Source organism: Bipolaris sorokiniana, assembly GCF_000338995.1.
Source record: "Bipolaris sorokiniana ND90Pr unplaced genomic scaffold COCSAscaffold_7, whole genome shotgun sequence".
Classification (NCBI taxonomy): domain Eukaryota; kingdom Fungi; phylum Ascomycota; class Dothideomycetes; order Pleosporales; family Pleosporaceae; genus Bipolaris; species Bipolaris sorokiniana.
The window spans coordinates 1679248-1702480 of record NW_006911901.1 but is presented as its reverse complement, the minus strand read 5'-3'; the positions used below and the strand labels follow the sequence as shown (position 1 = coordinate 1702480).

The 23233-nt window shown below is 53.0% G+C and overlaps 9 protein-coding genes across 9 annotated transcripts; 3 read left to right on the top strand and 6 right to left on the bottom strand.

Moving 5' to 3' along the window:
• Positions 1-214: 214 nt before the first annotated feature.
• Positions 215-4027, bottom strand: COCSADRAFT_143226 (uncharacterized protein). The gene is made up of 3 exons (XM_007702116.1): positions 3846-4027; positions 998-3616; positions 215-948 (listed from the first exon to the last, which is right to left on the bottom strand). Exons 1-3 carry the CDS (start codon positions 3846-3848, stop codon positions 610-612), a joined length of 2961 nt encoding a protein of 986 aa, XP_007700306.1. The 5' UTR covers positions 3849-4027; the 3' UTR covers positions 215-609.
• A 471-nt stretch (positions 4028-4498) lies between these two features.
• On the bottom strand, positions 4499-6871 carry COCSADRAFT_118096 (uncharacterized protein). Its single transcript, XM_007702115.1, has 3 exons — positions 6688-6871; positions 4906-6623; positions 4499-4845 (listed from the first exon to the last, which is right to left on the bottom strand). Exons 1-3 carry the CDS (start codon positions 6695-6697, stop codon positions 4696-4698), a joined length of 1878 nt encoding a protein of 625 aa, XP_007700305.1. The 5' UTR covers positions 6698-6871; the 3' UTR covers positions 4499-4695.
• A 398-nt stretch (positions 6872-7269) lies between these two features.
• COCSADRAFT_326569 (uncharacterized protein) lies at positions 7270-9839 on the top strand. The gene is made up of 6 exons (XM_007702114.1): positions 7270-7424; positions 7523-7650; positions 7724-9105; positions 9160-9345; positions 9401-9476; positions 9742-9839. Exons 1-6 carry the CDS (start codon positions 7420-7422, stop codon positions 9828-9830), a joined length of 1866 nt encoding a protein of 621 aa, XP_007700304.1. The 5' UTR covers positions 7270-7419; the 3' UTR covers positions 9831-9839.
• An 8-nt stretch (positions 9840-9847) lies between these two features.
• COCSADRAFT_26695 (uncharacterized protein) lies at positions 9848-11058 on the bottom strand (the record flags this gene model as incomplete). Its single annotated transcript, XM_007701543.1, has 4 exons — positions 9848-10266; positions 10335-10460; positions 10682-10931; positions 11002-11058. 4 exons carry the CDS (start codon positions 11056-11058, stop codon positions 9848-9850), a joined length of 852 nt encoding a protein of 283 aa, XP_007699733.1.
• Positions 11059-11660: 602 nt separating this feature from the next.
• On the top strand, positions 11661-13754 carry COCSADRAFT_326532 (uncharacterized protein). Its single transcript, XM_007702113.1, has 3 exons — positions 11661-11969; positions 12023-12166; positions 12234-13754. Exons 1-3 carry the CDS (start codon positions 11911-11913, stop codon positions 13747-13749), a joined length of 1719 nt encoding a protein of 572 aa, XP_007700303.1. The 5' UTR covers positions 11661-11910; the 3' UTR covers positions 13750-13754.
• A 920-nt stretch (positions 13755-14674) lies between these two features.
• Positions 14675-17912, bottom strand: COCSADRAFT_199926 (glycoside hydrolase family 18 protein). The gene is made up of 6 exons (XM_007702112.1): positions 17659-17912; positions 17088-17602; positions 16874-17037; positions 16635-16824; positions 15829-16164; positions 14675-15767 (listed from the first exon to the last, which is right to left on the bottom strand). Exons 1-6 carry the CDS (start codon positions 17693-17695, stop codon positions 14850-14852), a joined length of 2160 nt encoding a protein of 719 aa, XP_007700302.1. The 5' UTR covers positions 17696-17912; the 3' UTR covers positions 14675-14849.
• Positions 17913-18092: 180 nt separating this feature from the next.
• On the top strand, positions 18093-18670 carry COCSADRAFT_118081 (uncharacterized protein; the record flags this gene model as incomplete). Its single annotated transcript, XM_007702111.1, has 2 exons — positions 18093-18378; positions 18479-18670. Coding segments are annotated over 2 exons (477 nt in total), but the record flags the coding sequence as incomplete, so codon positions are not given.
• Positions 18671-19080: 410 nt separating this feature from the next.
• On the bottom strand, positions 19081-21245 carry COCSADRAFT_199924 (uncharacterized protein). The gene is made up of 4 exons (XM_007702110.1): positions 20895-21245; positions 20718-20843; positions 20576-20668; positions 19081-20528 (listed from the first exon to the last, which is right to left on the bottom strand). The coding sequence occupies exons 1-4, from the start codon at positions 20991-20993 to the stop codon at positions 19440-19442; spliced, it is 1407 nt and encodes a 468-aa protein (XP_007700300.1). The 5' UTR covers positions 20994-21245; the 3' UTR covers positions 19081-19439.
• Positions 21246-22217: 972 nt separating this feature from the next.
• Positions 22218-22482, bottom strand: COCSADRAFT_37121 (uncharacterized protein). The gene has a single exon (XM_007701686.1). It carries the CDS (start codon positions 22452-22454, stop codon positions 22299-22301), a length of 156 nt encoding a protein of 51 aa, XP_007699876.1. The 5' UTR covers positions 22455-22482; the 3' UTR covers positions 22218-22298.
• Between the last annotated feature and the right edge of the window lie 751 nt (positions 22483-23233).

Below are 23233 nucleotides of genomic sequence, written 5' to 3'. Positions count from 1 at the left end.
TTGAGGAGTTAGGCAGCAGTTGTGTCTAGAAGAGGGGGGTATAGATGATTAGGCAGCTGGGTAAGCACAACATGTTTACGTGATACATTGTTGATAAGAGAGAGGAAATGACGTCAGAATGGTACTTTGGATTTTACTTTAATCTGGAACCTAAACAGAAAAATCTGTTTTGAATTTCTCTCCAAAAGGAAGAAAGGAAGAAAAAAACAGATTAGCATGCCTCCCTCCCATATCACGGGTTCCCAAGTGCTTTATTCTGAACTTTTGCAACCAAAATCGATGCTACACTTTCTTGTGTGTCTCTCGAGAAACGCGTGCTTTCATCTGATTTCCTGAGCTTACCTACCCTATTTCTTTCTTTGTTTGCCCATCTATTTCAAATCGACATTATTTCGCTGCAATATTCCAACGCCAAAGTGTTACCCAATCCCCATCCATCCACCCTTACATTCACCCATAGAAAGAATTACACAATAAAGCAAAGACGCACCAGAATACTTTACACAGAAGCTGAAATAAATGTAGAAAAAGAAAACCAGATGTAATTCCAGGGGAGACTAAATGACCATTATCGTCCATCCTGTATCCCTACTACTCCCGAGTGAGTGGCTACCACATGTCATCATCAGCCGTCTTTGCTCCCTGGCCAGACTCGGCATGATGGCTGTAGCTACCGTTATTTGGCTGGCCCAGGTAGTTCTGGGCATTGGCGACACTGTATCCACCACTGCCACCACCACCACTGCCACCGCCATTTGCGCTGTAGTTGGAATGATGCGAGTCGCGTGGGTTTTGGTTATGTGAGGCACCTTGAGAGGCGCTTTTCTGATGGTTCCCATTTTGCTGGGGTTGTTGTGAGAAGCCATTTTCTTGTTGCTGGTATACGCTAGGCCACTCCTGAGTCTTTTCTTGCTGCTCGTACTGTTGTTGCTGCTGCTGCTGCTGTTGCTGAATTTCCGTTAGCTAAGCTCTGCAAACATCCAGAAGACGTTCTTACCTGCTGGTACCGCTGGTATTGAGCAAACTCCTCTGGCTGTGCTTGCTGTTGCTGCTGAGGCGCTTGTTGTGGTTGCTGAGCGACTTGCTGCTGCTGCATCTGCAGCTGTTGCTGTTGTTGCTGTAGTTGTTGCTCCTTCTTTTGCTGCGCCGCTTGCTGAGCCTGCTGGGCTTGTTGAGCCTGCTTCGCCTGCTTCGAGTTGCCAATGGAGATTTGCGGATGCATTTGCTGCACCTTTGCAAGATACGAGTACATAAAGTTACTTAGCAGAACCTGCGAGTAGAGTTCACGACGGGGATTCGCGAGCTTGATATGAGCCATGCGGTAGATGGCGCGTTCCTCGAGAATCGAAAACCTAGTCCAGTTGTAGTCGATGTCGGGCTTCAAGATGCGTACCGGGGGGTCTGGTGACAATCCGCGGGAGACATTCTTCTTATGAGACGACTCCTTCTCGCCCTTCTTCTTTCCACCTCCGAAGATGCTTGACAACAAACCATGTTCCTTCTCCTTCTTGCCGTCGCCGGCAGTTTTCTTGGCACACTCCTTTTTGCGCTCCTCTTCCAGTTTAACGCTTTCACGATCCAGTACTACGCTTTCGCGTCCACGACCACCGCCCTGGATTGATGTCTGCAACAGATCGAGTCTGGTGTCATCATGTCCTTTTTCTTGGGGCTTACTAAGCTTGTTCTTGGTCTTTTTGGCAGTGTCTTTGTCCTTGTCCTTTTCATTCTTGTCCTTTTCCTTTTCCTTGTCACCACCAAACCATCCCCAGCTTGTTTTCCTGGGACCTTCAGAGCTATCCTTCTTGTCCTTTGACTTCTTTTCCAACTTCCTGTCATCAGGAGCGTTGGGAATGATTGACAAGGAATCCACCCGATTGCTGGTGCCAGGCATTGGCGATCCATGGCCTACTAGGTCGTCCATTGATTGGGAGGGCTTGATAGGAGAGGCCTGTGCAGCCTGCGCATGGCGATTCTGTCGGCCTGCAGGGGGCTGGCGTTGTTGGTTCAAAGGCGGCTGCTGAGGCTGTGGATAGCTACGAGGACCAGCTGGTTGTTGTTGAGACGGAGGCGGAAGTTGACGTGAAGAGGAGCGTTCGGGTAGTTGCAGCTGTCTTTGGTCTTGCTGAGGGGATGTCTCGATGATTTGGGGCACCTGTTGCTGAGGAGGAACATATCCTGGCAGAGGTGCTGTAGTCCGGCCATTGGAAGCAATTCTCGAATGGAAGCGTCTTGGCTGAGGAGATGATTTCTGCTCAGGAGAAGCTGAACTAGGAGCTTCTTCTGCCGAGCCCGGTCTTTCGATGTTGGAAGTCGTGCGATTCGGCGGCGGAGGCCTTGAAAAGTTGCTGGACGACCCTTCAAACGCTGAGTTAACAGGTTCAGAATGGGTACGGGAGAGAGGGAGGGGAGGGACTTCGGGTATGCTTTCTGTAGACTGTATAGGCGAAGTAGAGGGAGAGTCTTCGGTATCCGTCTCTGCCTGCCGGCCGCTAACCAGTCGCCGCGAAAGGGCCGGGCCTCCCTTACGTATACTACCTCGTCTATAGGTGGTGCGTGTGGATCGCTTCAGCGTTCCCAAGCCACCCATTTTGCTACCCGGGACAATAGGCAAATCTCCGTCATCGCCCATATCACCTTCACCACCAAAGGTCTTGTGGTCAATACTCATGCGCCTTATGAGTGCCACGGGATCTTCTTGGATATTCTCTAGCTCCTGGAGGTTGTCGAGCCCTCCGTTGGGTCTGGTGGCGCCAGAACGTTTCCTCTCGAGCCTCTCAGCCCCATCCTTGTAGCCTGAGCCAGTGTCGATTTGTCTGGAGAGCATCGACTTCTTCCGCCGCAGCCCAGCTCCCGAACCCTGACGTCCGAGAGCAGCGTCTGGATTTAGCGAGTCCGAATCTCCCGAGCGGCGCCTAGTCTTGTCAATCTTGTCTTCAATGAACGTTTTGAACTCCATGGGTGCGAGTTCGGGGTGCAATCGGGCGGGGACCCAAAACAGCTTCGACTCGTCTTCTTCCGATACGGCGGGGGGCGACGGAGGCGAGTTGGCAGATTGAAATGACGGCAGATCCGGATCAGCACTGTTGACGCCCATGGACATCCTCCGGATAGCCTGCAGGTTACTCAGTTCCTGCGCAAGACCGGCAGGGCTCGACTCGTAATCGAGATCATTGAGGGGAAACTGGTGTGAGGCGGTGCCTGAGTTTGAGCGAGACAGTGGGGGAGACATGTGGTCGCCGTTGGAGGAGTCCCTACCCACCGCAACCTTGTTTTGGGGCGCGTCGGAACCATTGTATGGGCTGGCTGGGGTGGCGGGGTGATCGGAGGACAATTGGGGCCGCAGCGGGGACCTGGCCGGAGGGGCGTTGGGGAAGGGGTCAAAGGCCTCAAAAGCACCAAAAGACTGGATCGAATCGCCGTTGGGGCTGGGCACGAAGCTTAGAGGCCTCAGGCTGCGTCTGTTGGACTCGGTGTCACTGTCTCCGCCGTAGAGGTCACCGATGGCTTCGGTGACGTGATGATTGTCATCGCTGATAGAAATCTGGGGCGCGTGGCCTCGGCGGGGCGGGTTCCGCATTTGGTACAGGCGGTCCAGCTCTTGTGCTCGATCGGTTGCCTGTGGGAGAGCGAAATGTGGTCAGCTTGGGCGTTTGGATGGGCTGTGCGGACTTTTGCCGGGAGTGCAGTAGCAGCAGAAGCAGCAGCACCAATGCCTCATTCTCCGCTTCTGCTCCTGGTATTACCCCTTGCTCGCGTGCAGTGCTGCATCCACGCCTATATCTGGCCTGGCAGGAGAGGCAATGTGCGCGCTGGTCGGGCGGGCAGGGGAGGGAGGAGAGACTCACCATATCGCGAGGGTTGCGGAGGACAAGGATGAGGGAGGGTGAGGGCGGGCTGGGTCAAATGCCGCGGCCTCGTTTGATTAGGGCAGCGCCGGGGCGCCGAGGACCTCCACGGCTAACGAGCGACAGACAGAGGGATGGGCAAAGGCGTCGGGCGTCTGGTAAGGCACAGCGAGAGCGACCATGACCAGCAGGCAAGACAATGCGGTGCGGTCGTGGTCCCAGGTGCACACAGTTGTCAGGCAGGCCCAGGCTAGCGCCGCTTTGCGTTAGGAGCGTCTACCGCAGCGGAGAAGACCCGATGAAGCCAGGCCATGACTCGCCGTGCCTCAAGGGGGACACTCTTCACTCATTGGTTTTCCTGCTCCACTTGCTCTGCCCAAACAGCCGCCGTCCTGGGTTGCATGTCCAGCATTGCCCGTCACCCTGCATGGCGGCGCCTCCTTGGGCGTGTCGCTCGTGGGAGCCAATCCTGTGTGCTGTGTACTCCCCCCATTGGATATGCCAGCTGCGTACAATACGGTACGCTACGCCTACACCTATATGATCGCCCTCGCCAGTCTGCCCATGCACACGCTACACAACATCATCATCATCACCACGCGCCAACCACCTGTCTTGCTGCTTCGTTGGTCGTCTAGGCATATCCCTTCTCTGACAACTTGGAAAATAGTCTTTGATTCCTGGTCTATCAACAGGCTAACAAACCAGACTCCCAGCCACATTCAAGTGCGCCTCGGCAAGTACATGCTTCTGAGTACACTGTACATACGTACATCTCGGCACGCCCCAGCACATGCTAGCATGTATATATATAACTACACATATATTACTTACTTACACGCATCCATGGTCAAGAATTACTATGCCGCTTCCAGACAAAAATGGCAGATGCAACTGCGCATGTAACAGCCCCTAGTGCTAAAGAAAGATTCAAATAGTCGTACTCGTCTTCCTCCTGTTTGGGAAATGCAGTCGACGGGTGTGTCGCGCTCTCAGCTAGCTGCCAAAAAGAATTGTCAGCTTCTCAGCCTTGTGTTACATAACGAGAAAAGGGGCTTACGTGAACAAACAGCTCAGAGATACTATTCCACTTGGCGCTGACATGTAGCGGCGGTGACATTCTCAGCCCACTCGTGTACTCGTCCGGCTGTTGCTCGCACCGCTGCATCGTCTTGTCTTGGTCGGCTTTGAGTGCCGTATACACTGCTGGCAGCTGGTCTAGATGAGGATATTTTTTTCGCAGCTCGACTATGTGCGCAAAGCTGGTCGGGTCGCTTGAATCATACGTGTAACACAACAAGTCGCACGCATCCAGCTTTGCCTGGTTTTCCAAAATGGCCGGTTCCAGCTCACCCAGCTCTTCCAGGATGAGGTAACATTGCTTGCCACCTTTGAGTTCCACGCTGTTAACAGCCGACCGGGGCTTGATCGTGGGATGGTATGTCTGGCTGAATGGCCGTTGGAGAAAAGCAGAAAGGAGTGAGCTCTTTCCGCTTCCACTTGACCCCAGCACATAACACAGAAACACGTTGCGCTCGACTCGCCCGGGCTTCTTTCGCCGCTTCCTGGCTTTGGTCACTTTGAGTGCGCTGGTAGTACCCCCACGCTCGCCGCTCTCAAAACCAAGATATGCAAGGTATGCCAACGTCGTCTTGGGCTCCTCAAATGTGGTCATGCTCCACTGGGCCAGCCATCCTTGCAATGTAATGTAACCTGCCTCGTTTCGCACAGTGCACGACGGGAACGCAGAATCAACCCACGATGTCGGCATGCCCGGTGTGGGCGCAAACAGATTTGCAAGCTCGCGGTCATTCAGCCCGCCATCATTGTCCATGTCGAACTTGAGAAACAGATCAACAAAGAAGCGATATCCAGAGGGACTCAGTTCGGCCGAGGAAAACTGGGGGACCTCGAACTTGGGGTGGAGGAAATCATCTTGCAGACTCAGACTGTCAGTGTAGTGAAACTTTCTCAGGATAATCCATATTGTCTCGTGGCGCCCCTTTTCGGCAAAGATTTTGTTCAACAGCAAGAATCCCTTCTCATCCATGCCGTACTCGCCCGTTGCACCGGGCGCAAATCGTTCCATGGATTTTTTTATATTTGCCAGATCGTCATCGCCCAACGGTTTCTCAAAACACTTGATCTGGAAGTCGTGGATCTCCTGGTCGTTCCAGTAGCCATCCTTGTCAGTGTCGCACAAGTGGAAAACACGTTGTAGCGCAGACACGGCCGCGGGCTTGAGCATGTTCTCCTTGGAGTCGTACAGAGGCGCTATTGGGTGTGTGACAGCCTTTTGGCAGAGGAAGAAGACCTCGTTGATGTTGTGGTGCTCTTTGGCGCTGACCCGTATGCATGAATCAATCTCCTTGAACTCGTTCATGACGGGCAGCATCTCCTCCGAGACGACCTGTGATGTTGTGCCGTTGGAGGCCAGGTCCGACTTGTTGGCGCACAGCACTACGGGCACGTTGACACCCAGCGAGCGGAAGTAGGGCATCCAGAAGAGGGCGACCCTCTCATAGCTGTAGTGGTCCGAGTATACCAGGAGGATGACATTGGACTTGCGGAGTTCCATGCGGAGAGCATGGCGTTCGTGGGGGAGGGCCGAGGTGTCGACAATGGTTGTGGTGACATTGTCGGGCGTGCCGAGCGTGGGCGGCAATGTCACCTGTGGCAGTACCGGCTGGATCTTTGCTGTGACAAAGACATCCTTGACGAGAGACGTGATGATGGAGCTCTTGCCGACGCCATCATCACCGCACAGACATATTCGTACTAGGGGGGGGGGGGTTGTGTCAGCTTAATAAAGTAGAGGCTCGGGAGGGCACACTCCACATACCGTTAGCCATTCCCCGGCTGCATACCTATTGCATTTCAAGCAGACAGCAAATTTGTAGATGACGCAGAGGGTAGGGGCGGAGCAAGGAGCGGAGGGAGAGGGGTCCGGGCGCACTGCCGCTCAAGGGCTCTCAGGGGAGTGTCGAGAATGGTGGAGGACCATGGCCAAAGCAATAATGGTGGTGGGCGTACACAGTGGAGGGCCTGCGTGTCTGCTGTCAAACGGGCTTGGCACACGTGGGAGACGATCGCAGGTGCGCACCCCCGCCAGCGCGCCCCGCAAGAGTGGTCGCTGGGAGAGGTGCAACATGGATGAGTGGCGGGCTGGTCGGCCGTTGTAGCGTGCCCCTGCACACGCCCGCCATGCCATTTGCATCTCCACCAACACCCAGAGAGGATCATGGATGGTGCGCTCCTCGAGAGCCATGGCATGGTTCCAGCGCAACACGGCACGGAGCCGAGAGGCGAGTGTCTCCGCTTTCCACTTCCCCAGATCCCACCGGTTGCATGGTCCGCGCTCTCGTCCTGTCGTCGCCGCCGCTGCTACTGCTACTACCGTTGCTCCTCTGCGTGCGCGTGCTCCCGCTCCCGTCGATGCACCTCACTCGCTCGCCCTCTCTCTCGGCCTTACGTCCTGTTCCTTGTTGAAAACGAGCCAGGGGACTGCTCTGCTGCCGAACTCAGAGCCGAACGCCCGAGACAGATTGCACTGTCGCTGCCCTGAGTTGCAACGATGTTGTGAGTGCCATAGCCTTTGTGCTGACTGCCTGCCAGCCGCCAATCGCATCCTTATCATGTTCCGCATGTACCGCGCGCCCTTGACTGATGTTTTACAGCGTGCTACCCCCTCCACCGCGCTACCCTGTCGGAGGCTATCCAGGCGCACAACCGGGTCAGCTTATCGAGACAAACAACACCATCACCCATCCCACGGGCCCCGACTACCAGCTCGTGGTTGGAGAAGGTATTTGGCCTACTTGACGCCCCCCCCCCCCGCCGATGCATGACGCCTGACGCTTACACTGATGCTATGGTAGGAACCTATGTGCTTCGCGACGACCTCCACCTAGCCACTCCCCCGCCCCATCCCTCGGAAGCTCCCGTCCATAATCCCAATCCCCTTGCGACGACCGTCTCTCCACCTACGGCCGGTACCAAGCTTTCCCTCGTTGCTCTCGCGCCCCGCCAGCCCTCGCAATCCCAGCTGTATCGATTCGGCACGCGCACCTCGACGCGATCCCAGGTCCCACAGAGCATCCAGGAATCGCCACACGAGTCGAACAGCCAAGCCAGTGATGTGGACTCGCATGGCGCAAACGGATTCGCAGCAGCACCCTGGGATGGTCTAAAGACACCCGTGTTTGGCGAGGGAAATCAGGCCCTAGCTGCAGTCAACGGCAAAGACTCCAAGGACCCGTCCAAGAGACGAAAGCCTAAGAGCAACATCGTCAAGAGCAACTCGTCGTTTGTGTCTAGAGTCATTCCACACGAGGCGCTGACAAAGCGGCTACAAGAACACAATCCCAATGGCCTGTACGCCTTTGCAAACATCAACCGCGCGTTCCAATGGTTAGACCTGACGTCACCCACAAAAGAGGAGCACTTGACAAAGATACTCTTCACCAAGGCGCACGCGCTATGTCACGACATCAACCAGATCACAAAAGGGCCAAACCACCTGGACATCATCATGGGCTTCTCCACAGGCGACATTATATGGTATGAGCCCATGTCGCAAAAATATGCGCGCATCAATAAGAACGGTGTCATCAATGCAACGGCTGTGTCAGACATACGGTGGCTGCCAAACAGCGAAAACCTGTTTCTGGCCGCACACATGGACGGCAGTCTAATCGTCTACGACAAGGAGAAAGAAGATGCCGTGTTTGTGCCAGAAGAAGTCGCGTCGTCACCGCCTTCGGACGACAGCTTGAGCGAGGGGGAGAAGAAGCTGAAGGCGCTCTTGACCATCAAAAAGTCTGTCAACTCCAAGAACCAGAAGACGAACCCCGTCTCCTACTGGCAAGTGTCGCGGTCAAAGGTCAACGCGTTTGAGTTTTCCCCCGATCGCAGACACCTGGCAGTAGTGTCCGAGGACGGGTCATTCCGAATCATGGACTTTCTCCGAGAAAAGCTGTTGCACCACTACATGAGTTACTACGGCGGTATGATGTGTGTATGCTGGTCGCCAGACGGGCGATATGTGGTGACGGGAGGTCAAGACGACCTGGTGTCGATATGGTCGTTGGAGGATAGCATGCTGGTGGCACGTTGCCAAGGACACAACTCGTGGGTGACTGCTGTGCAATTCGACCCATGGCGTTGTGACGAGCGCAATTATCGGATTGGAAGTGTGGGAGAAGACTGTCGCTTATTGCTGTGGGACTTTAGTGTGGGCATGCTGCACAGGCCGCGAGCAGTGAGTCAAACGAGGGATTTTGATGCTGACATGGAGATGCTGACGGTGATTTAGGCTTCGGTGCGACAGCGCGGCAGCATCACGTCGTCCAACCTGAAGATGCAGCGCTCGCAGACGGGTAGTTCCATCAACCGGCTGCGGTCAAACTCTAACTTGACATCGGGCAGCCTGTCGGAGGAAGAGGAAGTTGTGCATCCAGTAGAGCCGCGGGCGCGCACGGCCATGCTACCTCCGGTGCTGGTGAGTCGACTTGAAACCTCAACATTGGGCAAATTCTAATCGCCGTGAGGGACAGGCTAAAACGGTCCACGAGCATCCACTGTGCTGGTTAGGGTTTGAGGAGGACTGCATCCTCACATCATGCAAGAATGGTGAGTTGCTATGAACAAAGAGAATTTGTCGTGTCACCTCGTGTCACCTCATGTCCACTCATGACACGCACGTTGCACGCCACCCATCGGTGAGATCTGCGATAAGGGTCGTGCTAGTGCGCGGCATATTGTCGTGCGCAGGAACACCCGTGTGTTCGGAGGCTCCTAGCGCTTCGCAGAGACTCGCTTAGGATTTGTTGAGTGTGTGAAGGGTCAAAGGGTAGATAAGACAAAGTGGATCAAATGCTGACTTTGTTGACCATAGGCCACATCAGAACATGGGACCGGCCAAAGGAAGGGACTGGCAATGACGACAGCAGCATGTCGGCGATTGCGAGCGCAGCTGGTTCGTAGGGCAGGGGTGGTTGGAATCAGCAGGAGTCGGAGTAATAGACTGGAGTAAGGTTTGATAAGAGAGTAAGACAAGCTTTATCCTTGTCTTTGGATGGAAGGCAGCTGCTGTGTGCTGTGCTGTGCTGTGCTGTGGTGGTCGGACGTTTGGCCGTGGCTCCGATATAACCCGATGTGTGGCTCACATGCGAGACAGGAGTGTGTGCGTGTTCAGCCCTACGGGAGGGAAGGAGGTATTTTCTTGTTCTAGAACGTGTGGTGTAGCAGGCAGGAGCAGGAGCAGGAGCAGGAGCAGGGTGCACACGACATGTGTATCCTGACGCGGGATCAAAATCAAGTTTTGTTATCTCCACCCCGATGCAGGCAGGTGCGTAAATCATGACAATTGCTATCCGGCCGGGAAACTCTCCTGAGACGTGATTGCGAGATGCGCGGCAGGCTTGGTAGTGGATAGCGACAGGCGATGCGGGAATTAGTGTTAGGGTGCATGTGTAGTCGCGTCTCTACCTGGCTGCGGGTCCGTGGATGAGGCTCTGCGATATCCACCGTTGCGGCAATGCACGTCTAGCCGCAGATTTTCATGGCCGTGCTCGCCCGGGCCGAGAAATACCCTCGCGTCCAGCGACGGACTGGCTGTGAATAGAGCAGAGCAGAGTAGAGCAGAGCACAGTGGGCGGGCTCGTGTTGGGATATGGCATTGCTGCATTTGGAGTAAACTAGGAGAATAAATTGGCATGCTTTGATAACAAGCAGGTATCGACGAAGGAGAGAGAGAGAGAGAAACAACAGAGGCAGTGACGCAATATGGGAGGTCATGTCCATGTCGTCACGTGCTTGGCGCAAATAAGACGCACTCAGCCTCCGATGCCATGCAGATACCGTAAAGAGAGAGCAGAGTGTGTGGGATGGAAGGAGGTTGGGCGTCAGCCCACTAGCACGAGAGACGCCTCCTCTGTCCCTCTCTAACTGATACCGGCGAGGTGCATCGCCCAGGTGGCCATGGGGGTTTGGATTTTTCGCTGCGACTTGTCCGATTGCGGTAGCGGCAAAGGCATGCAAGCTGTGGCGCAATGCTTGGCTGATGGTGGATGCGGCATGGATGGGCTGGTACCACGGTCCCAAAGAGTGGATATCTACTTCCATGTGTATGCAGATGCGTCCAGTGCGTACGTACCTTTTCCACATACTGGACCACATCCACACATTCACATGTACAGACGTACTCACACATGCAATGATATGTACACAGGCCACCGAGGCCCACGCCCGCCAACAGGCCTGACCACCGACGCGCGTAATCGTGTGCTGTTCGTATGTGCCGGTCAGTCAGGGCAGAGGGCAGTGCTGCTATCGCGCCGTTGGCGACACGCTATCGGAACACTTTCTTCGATGCCACCCCCTGCGCCTGCTACACCCTAATCGCGGCTTGAAAAATATTCCCAGACGGCCCCTTGGAGCACAGAAAACGCGCTAATCAGAGCATCGATGCGAGCGGCCGCAGTCCCCACCCAAGTGCAAGAGCCCATGAGCTCATCAGGGTGCACCTGCGAGTAGTGTAGTGTAGTCGTAGCAGCCCTGGCCATCCCACGCCGCTGTTCTTTGTAGAGTAGTATATCTGAAGCCGAAGCAGCACGCGGCAGCGCCGCCACCACCACTACCGCCAGCTGCACGCCTCCTTCTCCTTCCCGTCTACTCTACTTATAGACTATACATACATATACACGTCACATTCCCTGCCCTCCCTCGCTGCTTCCTCTTCCCACAACCCCCCTCCTTGGATGGACCACTGATACACCACCCTCGACCCTCACCTGTCTGAGTCGATCCCACGCCCGTCCCTCTCAGCCCCGCCGCCAGCACCCTCACACCACAATTGCTGGGCTCCCATTCGCAACCACCATCCGTCATCTCCGTCTCACTCGCCATTGGCATCCGCTCTCTCCGAGCCCGTATTTTGACTCTCGCGTCAGCTTGCGACTGCAACCGGCGGATATATCTTAGCTGCCGATTCCCCACGTCGCACCCGGCTGTCTGATGCTTGTCTTGACCTCGGCGTCATCTTTAGCCAACCCTTTGTTACATCATGCCTCGCCCAAGCGTTGGGGTATTTGGCAGAAATGCCACACCTGTCCTCGAGATCAAGTACGCTTACACCACTGCAATTCTCGCAATGCGAGTATCTAATTGTTCCACAGGCCGGATTCGCCTTTTGTCGTCTTCTACGGCGAGTCATCCGAGTCGCATGAGACGGAGCTCAAGGGCAAGTTGATCCTGAACAACCCAGAGTCCATGTCAGTGCGTAGCTTGCGCATAACACTTACAGGCACTCGCAAAGTTTCGTACGGTAGCACCCCTTCTGGCACAGCCTCGCCATCTAGTTGCATGCTAACGTTTTCGCGCCTGCAGATGGCACTTGACCAATACCGTCACTCCGCAGCCCATAACGCAAAAAACAAACTTCCTCGTCGAAGAGCTCCACCTGTTCCCCATTGATACCGGCCACAAGACCAAAGCACACAAGATCAATGCTGGATATCATGAGTGGGACTTTAAATTCAAGATGCCTCAGAACCTCGACCAGAGTGTCGAGGGGCTGCCCTCAAACTGGATCGTGTACAACTTGAAGGCAACCGTAGACAGGGGTTACATGAGCAAGCAGCTCAGTGCTTCGACGCACATTCGCGTAATCCGGACGCTTGGCCGCGACATGCTCGAGTCCATGCCCATGGAGCAGATCAACGAGGATATTTGGGCAAACAAGCTCGCCTACAAGATCACCGTCCCCCAGAAGAACTACATTGTCGGAACGCAAATAACTGCAGACTTTGTTCTGATTCCCCTTCGAAAAGGTGTCGAGATTTCAACGATTAAGATGGAGTTGATTGAATCGCGCCAACTCTTTGCAGAGTACGCTGGTCGGCGCATCAGTCACCAGCAGGAAATGCAAGTTGCGCTGACTGAAGGCAACATGCCTGAAAACTCTGCGCGTACAGTTCCCGATGGAACCGAGGATGCCGATGCCCTTTTCGACGAGTCGCATCGCTTTTCCATGACGCTCGATCTACCAAAGTCCCTGAAAAACTGCCGGCAATCAGTCGACACAGAGAACATTCGTTTGAGCCACAAGCTGCGCTTATACGTAAATCTCAAGAACCCAGAAGGTCATACCAGTCAGCTGCTCGTCAAGAACCACGTCCACCTCTTCATCTCGCCAAATCTACCTCCAAACGAAGATCAAAGCGTCGTGGTTGATCAGAACATATTGTCTCAGCAGGCGATGCAGGATGAGGTCAACCAGAACGCCCCACCTACGTACGGACTGCATCAGCTGGATGAGCTCTACAACGACATTGATCCTTCCGGTTTCATGACACCCGGCGGTTACCGCAGCATGATGAACAGTGGTGCTAACACGCCATTTTTCGCTCAAAGCAGGCGTGGCTCAACTGAAGATCTCACGTCGTTGGACGCTGCCATGCACCAACCAGGTGGTGGTGCGTCGGCAGCAGCTTTGCAGCATCGTCTTGCAAACCTCAGCATGAACCACAGCGACCACCCAACACGCTTCCACCCGTCAAGGCAAAATTCGTCAGGTGACAGTACCCCTGCTCACAACAGTGAGCCTGCGTATTTTGATCTCCCTGCATCGAATTACGACATGGATGCGCTAGCCAGGACACCCAGCTACAACACGGCTGTACGTACCCCCGCAGGTTCGCGGACACCTGGCGGCATGGACATGCATCTCCCCTCATACGAGATTGCGACATCGAGGCCAAGCTCTCCAAACAGGAGCCGGAGCAGCAGAGCTACGACCCCTAGTCCGGCTCGTAGCCTGGATACCCTGAACGAGGAGACATACCGAAATACACAAATGAACAGTAGGAGACAGAGCCCCAGGACCAGTGATGATGGAAGGTAAAACACCCATCTTACTCTCTTCCTCTCTCCCCCGTTCTATTATCGGCATACGACGGTCTTTGAGGAGCCTGCGCCTTGCTCTTTACGCAGTGCGTAGCAGCCACCGAAGACGTCTTTTTCTTCAGCACCACGGGCACAGTTCCATTCTTCTGGAGGCTCGCCCGGTCTCTTCCAATCATCCCCACTCTCAAAAGCACATTATTTCCTGCCTTTTTTTCAAATATCTCCTCATGTTTATACGAAAGTACCATTGCTTAATGATTCGGTTCTGTATGAGCAGTATGCACACCGCCGCACTTACGCCGACACTATCATTTTCCTCGACCTCGTCCGACGGCTCGCTCCCACCACCACATACCCCGCAAACACCTTCTGTGGGGCTGACGGCCCCCCCACCCGTACTGGCTCGTCGAGGCCGCAGCTGCTCGGTCCGCTCAGGCAGCACTTTTCTGGAAGTCCCACAGCCGAGAATGCGCAATCGGTCGTCGTCGTCTTCGTCGTCTACGCCGTCTCTTCGTGAGGCAATCGATGAGCTAGCTGGGTTTAGGAAAGCGCTCAGACATGTGGGGTGATGGGGGACTATATATGTCTTCGTATTCCCTTATCCTTACCTTGTTCATTTTTTTTCCAGCACTACACGTTTATACGACTTTTTTTTAGATTTTAGATTTACGATTCACCGCATTAGTGTTTACCCTTGTTTAGAGATATCTTCCTTTCTCTCCTTTCTCTCTAGGTCTCAGCTAGCAAAGAGGACGCGGTTTAAAACGACAAATGGTCATGGGAGGTGTGCATGGCTTTTTTTTTTAAGTATTTCTGTGGTTGTTTTCATTGCCAGCGAGTATGTGTATATAGTCCGAGGATACCCATTATTTCTTTTTTCTCCAAATCAATCCATAGAATTATTGATATCTCGAATTTTCCATGCAAGTGATATGTGCCTTGTGACTTTGTATGAGTAACTGGATGTTTTCGTGTCACATTGTACAAAGATTTTACAAAAGACTTTGAACACATATATACGATAACTATGTTCAATGTCACAACATGCAAATCATAACTTCATTACTCCATCTACTCCACCCATACCCCCCCAACCATCTACTGCGGATAATGCTCAAACAAAAACCCGGCGGCCAACTCCACATTTCCATCCGTAGCATTCAACGCAGCAACAGCTTCATGCCGCTGAAACCCCAGCGCCACCAACTTCTGCACCTCTTCATCAGGCCAGGGAGCACTCGCCTGCGGCAGCCGCGTAACCATACTCCTTATCTGATCCGCCGTAACATTCTGCAACGGCCGATTCGTATGCATTTGCTGCTCCTCTGGCTCCTCAGTCCTCAATACCTTGCCCAGCGCAGCCACCCAGCCCACCTGCACCGTCTCACTCACCTTCCCGTCGTCGAGCTCAGCTACATGCACGATATCAGCATCGCAATCCCCAGCGTTGAAATACTCCCAGCCCATGACGCCGCCAAACCCTTTTCCCACATTGCGGTACTTATTCCGGAGCACAGCACAGTTTTGTCTTAGAGTCGCGAGCGAAACGTGGCCCGCGCCGTTCCCAGGGTTCGTTACTACGCCCATGACTACGCGTTCGGGCTTCCAGCCTGCGGCGACGATGGCGTCGTACCACAGCGTGCTCGCTGCGTCGCCCCATCCGCAGTAGAATTGCGTGTTGTACCACGCCACCTCCCGTCCAAAGACACTGCATTCGAGCTCTGGGTAGCTGAAGCCGCTGAGGTGCGGTAGCGTGGGGTGTAAGGGGTTCGGACTGGGCCCCGAAGCGAGCATGGGGCGGGGCGGGCGGAGATGCGCTGGGATCTTGGGGTCAGGAATGAGAGCTGTGGCGACGGGAGCGAGGGTGATGAGAAACGAGGGGCCGAAGTCGGATCGGAGCCGCGAGATGAGGCGTGTGATTGTGGAGAGGGGGATTTCTTCTTCGACGTCGAGGTCTAGGCCCGATAGCTTGTAGCGTGAGATGATGGCGTGGAGGGGGGTGTAGTAGGCTTCGAACTAAAAGATGTTAGTACTTAGTGAACTCGGCTTTGTGAGAGACACAGAAGGGAGTCTATACGCTCTCGTCATCGCCGCTCAACCTCTCATAGCTGCCTTTTGCTGCTCCGCCCAGCATGCCGAGCACCTTGACCCCGCTCCCTTGCAACCAGTTCACCTCACCCCATAGCTGATCGTACCGTGTATCGTCTGGCTGATGGTCGTTCAGTGTAATATTGCCCGCGCCCTCGTTGAGATGGATGGCTGCGACAATGACATGAGTAATGCCCGTGTTGTTGGTCACCAACGGCAGTAACGAGTGGTAGTTGCCCTGTGAATCGTGAAACGTCTGGTGGTATACAATAAGCCGAGGGCCAGTTCCCGGGGGAAGTAACTTGGGTGCTGACGAAGCCATGACCTAAGGGACAACGTCGTCGCAACTGTCTAGGGACGGGCCTGGTACGTGGATGCATGCCTGCACCCAACGCGTGCCATAGGGCTGAAGTGGGGCAGACACGCTACGTCATAGCGTACTTGCAACACCAAAGGGCAGGGTCTCAGTGCATTCTTATTTGTCCATATTCACATGGTGTAGGCGATCCAATCATGTAGAGTAAAGTGCTAGTGTAACATTTGATGCATGTGCTCTCGTAACATATCCCGTCCTAAACGCCGCTTGCTGTCCGATGAGGTACAGCCCTAATCCTTGTATCCAGAACATAGCGGGAATCTCATGTAGACACTAACGTCTCGTGTGCTCTGCAACAATTGTGCAAGCCACCAAAATTGCGTCATAGTCGTAGCATCCTCCAGGGACCGCTAGTGGTAGCCGTTGCTGTACTCGTGGCGCGTGTCGCCGTTCATCCCACCAAAGTAAGGGTGGATGACGGTTTGTTTGGCCGAGATGCGGCCAGCGGGGTCATATACAAGGAGTGCATCGAGCAGGTCAAGGCCCACCTCGTCAAGGTTGGTGACAATGTTTGCAATGTCCGTCTTGGCCCACTTAGGGAACGAGGGCTTGAAGTCGGGGAAGGACGTCACACCAGGCCAATCCTGCTCGCTGGGTGTACCGAGAATGCTAGTCTTTGTTAGCAATCACATGTCTTACCCAAGGGATGTGCACATACCGGAAGATCTTGAAGATCTCATCAATCTCAGAGTCGCCGGGGAAAAGAGGCTTGCGTGTGCACATCTCGGCGAAGATGCATCCAACAGACCACATATCTACACCAGTCGAGTACTGGCGACCACCGAGCAAAATCTCCGGGGAGCGGTACCATAGCGTAACAACCTATGTCGTGTCAGAAAAGGAGTCTTCATTATATATGCCAGCCGCCGTACCTCGTGGGTGTATGTTCGTAGTGGCACACCGAAAGCGCGAGCCAGACCAAAATCCGCCAACTTGAGATTGCATTCCTTGTCAATCAACAGATTCTGGGGCTTGAGATCACGGTGGAGCACTCGGTGAGCATGGCAGTATCGGACGCCCTGGCAAAGCTGCATCATAAACTTCTTTACGGTCTTGTCGTCCATGTTCAGAGTCTGGCCGGCAAGACCAGAGCCCTCTGGCAGAGCTTTGCCTCGTCCACCCATGCTGACTGGCAGCGCCTCCATGTATTTCTTCAGATCGAGGTCAAGGAACTCGAAGACAAGGTAGAGCTTGTGACCATCGGCGTGAACAATATTCAGCAGGCGGACAATATTGGGGTCGTTCATCTCCTTAAGTAAGGAAATTTCGCGGATGGCAGTCGAGGGCACGCCCTCATCTTCGGCTTCGAGACGGATCTTCTTCAGGGCGACAATGCGCTGGTCCTTTGTGGTCAGGTCGCGGGCCTTGTACACAACACCGTAGGTTCCTGGCAAGTGTTAGTAAAATTATGCAGGCATATCTACAGAACAGATGCCTCCATACCCTCTCCGACCTTTTCCAACTTTTGGTAGTTCTCCATGGTGGCGGACTGCCGATTGCGGATGTTTCAGACGACAAGCGGTCAGGCGTGTTTGTTTAGCCGCGTCCAAGATGGGCAGTGTAGTGGCAAACGAGATTCTTGTTTGGATAATCTCACGTGATGTGTACCTGTGGTTAGTAGTCGTGAGGGAGCGAGGGCGGAGCCGCTGCGAGGGTCACGAAGCGGGAGAGAGGGTTTGGCGTTGGTGTTTGTGCATGGGAATTTCAGAGAGGGTAAACACCTCACCGCATCGGGCAACGCGCCGCCATCAGCCGCAAACGCGAGATTAGTCAATGGCTCACTGCTCTCCCCCCCCCCTGTCCCCCACAATCCCTTACATGTGCCATTGCCTGTTGGTTGCCTGCGTTTGCAGTCTTCACTGGATTCCCGGGCAAGGATGCATGATCTCGATCCCCATGAGCGGCCGCCAGACGGCATACGCAATGTCTACAAGAAGTACCAAAAGATGAAGTTGAATGCGTTGAACAATGACCCAGACATTATTGATCTGGCGAGCCATGACGCCTCTGCATCGACCACCAGCACTAAAGTCCATGTTGTCAAAGAGTACGCCACCAAAGATCTGACCGCTATTTTCCAGGCTTTTGCTGGCCAGGACGTAGCCTTGGATGTCATAACTATTCCCGACTCAGTCCCAGTCTACGAGCACGACGACATGCCAGGTAGGGAACACCTGCATCTCACTCTTTGTCTACTTTCACTCGCCATCTGAAAAAAGAACCCAACTTCCACATCCCGCCTCCAGCCCTGACAAAAAGGTAGGTCTCCACATCATCCCCAGTCTCTTCCCCGCAGAAATTCAATCCATCCTCTTATCCCGTCTGCTCCACCGGGACCTCTCATCCCCGGTTCATCTCACAAACATCCACACTCACTACACCATCTCCTACCCCCCGTCCCATACCTCCTTCTTCTCCATCCCCCATTCCTCCCCCACTACCATCGCCACACCCCTCGACCCCACAGTCCACAAACCCCTCTCCATCGCCCAACTGCTCACCAAGAAGCTGCGATGGACAACGCTGGGCGGCCAGTACGACTGGACTGCAAAACAGTATCCTCCAACGCCTCCGCCACCATTTCCTAAGGATACTAAAGGGATGCTGGAATCACTGTTTCTCGGTACGAAAGCTGAAGCTGCAATTGTAAATTTGTATTCTCCAGGCGATACGCTGAGCGTGCATCGCGACGTTGCCGAGACTAGCTCTACAGGACTCATCAGCGTGAGCTTAGGATGCGATGCTATATTTGTCCTTGGCACCTCGCAAGTCCAGGACGACGGCGAGGTGCGTGATAAGGTTCTAACGCTGAGGCTGAGATCCGGTAGTGCGGTTTATATGAGTGGGCCCTCCCGGTTTGCATGGCATGGGGTTCCACAGATTGTGGCGGGGACGTGTCCTGATTATTTAAAATCGTGGCCTAGTAGTACTGCACAAGAAGAAGGCGAGCAGATTGGACAGTATCAAGACTGGGCTGGGTGGATGGCGAACAAGAGAGTCAATCTAAATGTACGGCAAATGTGGGATTGATGTTTCAACTGAGATATTCATTGATACGTAAAAAGCGTATTGGCATAATTAGGGATAGGGATATAGCACAACTGCATCTGTGTATAAGGGGGTATGTGTATACGCAATAAAAGCCAACATATCAACAAGCAACATTCAACCTATTATCTTTCCAGGAGCCTGTTCAGCCCTCTGACACGACACCAGTTACCCATCTAGTTCTTGACCGTCTCAGCGGGCGCGGGAGTCGTGGCGCTAGCAGGCACAGCAGAGCCCGGAGTGGATCCAGTCTTTTCCAGTCCCTGTGTCTGAAGGGGAGCAGGTTGCTTGTCGACTGGTGAAATGGGGCTTGTAGGTACGCTGGCATCAGGTGCCTCGGCAGTAACCGTGCCCGCAGCCTGGCGAATTACCTCCCACCATTGCTGCGCAGCCTGTGGTGTGTGCGCCTTGAATGCCACCTCGTGCGTCATGGAGAAGGCACCACCAATTTTGCCCTTGGACACATCTTTGCCCTTTACATTGAACTTCTGGCCGTTGACTGCACCAACAACGCAGTCGGGAAGATATAGAGACAGCTCTGGAGCGGGGTCCTTGGCAAAGTCATCGTCTGTCCTGAACTCGTGCAGGAACTTGGATGGCGTCACAACGTAGTAGTTTGTGTCATAAGAACGCATAATCTTGCCCCTCTTTTCGAGCGAGCCTGAAATTAGAGGCTGAGTCGCGCTGTGGTGTTGATTGGGGAAGGTGATATCTGCCAGAGTTCGTGCAGGAGCAGAGGGGTCGATGAGAACGTTATTGTTGCGCTGGATGAAGCCGTTCCACTCAAAGTCTAGAGGAATGCGCTGAGACGTGCCAACCATGTCTCCGTACGCCGCTTTAGTGTGCTCGGCCTGCGTGGTGACGACTTGCAGGAATTGACCCATGCCATGTTGAATCTCCTGGATAATGTGGGCCTCAAACTGTGCGAAAGAGTTTTGCACAGCGATAAGGTCTTGTCGGTTGTTGTTTTCTTCTTGGACCTGCTTGTACAGACGGTGGTTGATCCCACGTTTTAGGATGTAGGGGTCGTCAGTAGCCTTCATATGACTGCCACTATGCGAGTCAAATGCGGCAGCATGTTGTCCAAGAAGCTCAATGTGCTTTTGAGTGAGCAAGCGTGCCTTGTCGACTGCCTTGCTGCCTTTGCCAGCGCCTTTTGTAAGCTCCTTACTCTTGTTCTTGATTTCGGTGTGTAGACGCTCGAAGATAGGGAGGATGGTACTCTTGAGTTGCTTAGCTGTCTCGTAGTGTTGGTTGGAGATTCCCTAGCGCTGTCAGTAGAGCCCAGTTATCTCCTGTTGGAACAGCATACCTGGGTGTTTGATCGGATGTTTTCAAACATGCCTGCAACACCACCAAGCGACTGGTCAAAGTGGTGGCCCTCCTTCAGTGGATCTTTCACGGTCTATGTTATGTTAGCGTGCGTGTAGAAGGGATGCACATGTAACAACAACCTTCAAAACCCGCTCATACTCTTTGCCGTGTGCGTGGTTGGTCTTTTCGGTCGCGGTAATGTAGTCTTCAAGGTAGCCAACTGCGTGTTTCCAAGCTTGTAACCGCTCTGCAAAGAGCCTGGTAACCTATATATTTATCAGTGACGTGTTTGTTCAAATAGACTTGCAACAGCTTACCTCCGAGGTGTCTTCTCCTGGAATGGCATCATCGTCGCCAGAGCGATTGGTGGATGTGCGCGATGGCATTTCACTCGTGGCATACGTAGGCGCCGACATTGTGTGTACGGTATGTTAATATGTACAGATAGGAATTGAATGTGTTTGAGGAGGGGCGTGAAAGTGAACGCGCCTAGGAGAAGCGTAGGGGTAATATGAGCTTCACGCCGCTCTAACTGGATTCGGTCCGGTTGAAGTGGGGTGTGCGTGCACTGGGAATAAGATATGCAGGTATTATCGGACAAAACAGTGGATCCCCATGCAGATAGCTGTCAATCCTGTAAAATCAGGGTCCAGAGTGAGGGATTCGAGATGGATTTAAGCTCTTGAGCTCCAATTCAGATCGACGCTTGGACTGTAGGGACAAGAAGGGCACTCAGGGTCTAGCTACGCCCATGACGTCAACGCTGGCAACTTTGGACGCCATCTCCGCGACATAGCTCCCGATCTGCACCACTATCCCTGAACAGATCCCGAGATGCGCTTTGGTTGTCATCCGTACTTGTTTGCATCTGCAGCGTGTAGACTGTGCCGCCGTATGCGTCGTGGACTGGTTGCGGTCCACACACACGCATAGTACCGCTTTGCCCCACCATCGCAATTTAGAGACTAGTTAAGAATGCCTACATCTCGCGTTTCGTAGAGTATCATACCCGCAAACTCTCTAGTCTTATCTGCCATAGGGACACCTGATGAGTCAAGTGGCGCCAGCCGTCCACCACACTCCTATGACGCAAGACTATGACTTCAGTGGCATAAGGGGAACATGCTCGCCTGGTCATTGAAGAATGGTTCACTAAAAAACACAGCCTCATGAAATAGCAGTCCAGCCACAAATTTGCAATCGTGCTCCTTGGGCGTGCTTTAGTGTGCACTACTACGTACTCCCTTATGGCCCGACAATGCTACCGTGTTATAGCCAAGGTTCGTTGTGAACTTAATGCTGCTTTTTGTGATTTCCAACAAGAGTAGAGCGCTCACTCACTCAACATGCCAAGCTTCATGTCTTCAAGCCTTCTTCTACTATACCCCTTGGTTGTTCTACAACAATGTAATACAGGAATTTGATTATACCAAAGATATAAGAAAAAAGGTACCAACTCTCCTTGCCCTCCGAATAGCCAACCTGTTATGTCGAAGTGAGGCCGCAGCAATACAAAGTATTACTTGGAATGAGAGCTAAGTACAGCAATATGAAGTGCTACTTGGAATGCGATCGAACCATACAATGTGAATCATCAATATACTGCAAGCAGATACATTATGTGGGACAATAACAGGTGAGCTTCCAATATCGCACTAAGTTTTGGTTCAGTACTGTTGATTCGTATAGACTATTAGGTTACTAATCGCATAGACAACACCCTAGAGTGAACAGTTAACTCGGACCAAGTAATACGTTAACAGAGTACTTACAGTTAAGAAACAAATTTGACCGTTGCCCGGGCCGATGAGGAGACATCGAGCAAAGACGGTTGGGGTGAGGAGGACGAGGGTCATGAGAAAGGTGGTAGTCCTCATTGTGACGGAGTGGTGTAAATTCTGAGTTGTAGGTTAAGAATCTGAGAATTGTAGGAAAGTGAGAAGAACAGTTTGGTATCTTGTCTAATTTTTCAACAGAAAGCAGTGTCCTATAACTATATACTTATTTATTCTATGCTCTATTTTAATAGACTATACAGGTACAGATTTTGTTAAATGCCCGTAGATTGTACCATCTACTAGTTTACGAACATTCATTGCCAATACTACCGTTTGAGCTAAGCAAGGACAATAAATTAATATCAAGGTGAGGACTAAGAGCTATTTAGTCAAGAACCAGCTCCTAATCAATAACATTATTCCCCAATATGTATACGAAGCTAATTTTTGTGTACTGCACAAGGCTAAGTCAAGATAGTTAAACTAGGCTAAGCTGATGGAGAATCAGATCGAGGAGCTGTTTTATTTTGAACGACAGTAGGCTATCCTTGCTTACATAACATGCAATCTTGCCTAAAAAAGGACTCTAGCGGAGTTTGATTTAATTGAAAATAGTACTTAGGTAGCATCTGTATTGCTACGCTCGAAAATAATCATGGTTGTTCTGACTATCGTGGCTATTCCGGCCATCTCGATCTTGGCTTCTGTAGCTACATTGAAACTTTATGTCCCTGCTTTTCTAGCTAATTCTGCTACCAGACGATGGCTTCTTGTTTTCCTTTAATTTAATAGCAGAAATATACTGGTCCCACTAATTATGCGATTACAGTAGATAGGTAGGTTGTGCAGATTAAAACTACAGGATAATGGAGTTGATA

Coding starts and splice junctions, on each gene's coding strand:
- COCSADRAFT_326569 (XM_007702114.1), top strand. Junction 7,651..7,723: donor CCAGCTCGTGGTTGGAGAAG/GTATTTGGCCTA, acceptor ATGCTATGGTAG/GAACCTATGTGCTTCGCGAC. Junction 9,346..9,400: donor CCATGCTACCTCCGGTGCTG/GTGAGTCGACTT, acceptor CGTGAGGGACAG/GCTAAAACGGTCCACGAGCA.
- COCSADRAFT_199924 (XM_007702110.1), bottom strand. CDS start 20,993: ATGTCGGCGCCTACGTATGCCACGAGTGAAATGCCATCGCGCACATCC. Junction 20,669..20,717: donor AGTATGAGCGGGTTTTGAAG/GTTGTTGTTACA, acceptor AACATAACATAG/ACCGTGAAAGATCCACTGAA. Junction 20,529..20,575: donor ACATCCGATCAAACACCCAG/GTATGCTGTTCC, acceptor TGACAGCGCTAG/GGAATCTCCAACCAACACTA.
- COCSADRAFT_118096 (XM_007702115.1), bottom strand. Junction 4,846..4,905: donor TCTCTGAGCTGTTTGTTCAC/GTAAGCCCCTTT, acceptor TCTTTTTGGCAG/CTAGCTGAGAGCGCGACACA.
- COCSADRAFT_37121 (XM_007701686.1), bottom strand. CDS start 22,454: ATGAGGACTACCACCTTTCTCATGACCCTCGTCCTCCTCACCCCAACC.
- COCSADRAFT_326532 (XM_007702113.1), top strand. CDS start 11,911: ATGCCTCGCCCAAGCGTTGGGGTATTTGGCAGAAATGCCACACCTGTC. Junction 11,970..12,022: donor ACACCTGTCCTCGAGATCAA/GTACGCTTACAC, acceptor ATTGTTCCACAG/GCCGGATTCGCCTTTTGTCG. Junction 12,167..12,233: donor ACAGGCACTCGCAAAGTTTC/GTACGGTAGCAC, acceptor TCGCGCCTGCAG/ATGGCACTTGACCAATACCG.
- COCSADRAFT_199926 (XM_007702112.1), bottom strand. CDS start 17,695: ATGGAGAACTACCAAAAGTTGGAAAAGGTCGGAGAGG. Junction 17,603..17,658: donor GTTGGAAAAGGTCGGAGAGG/GTATGGAGGCAT, acceptor AACACTTGCCAG/GAACCTACGGTGTTGTGTAC. Junction 15,768..15,828: donor TGAGCGGCGATGACGAGAGC/GTATAGACTCCC, acceptor AACATCTTTTAG/TTCGAAGCCTACTACACCCC.
- COCSADRAFT_143226 (XM_007702116.1), bottom strand. Junction 949..997: donor AATACCAGCGGTACCAGCAG/GTAAGAACGTCT, acceptor ACGGAAATTCAG/CAACAGCAGCAGCAGCAGCA.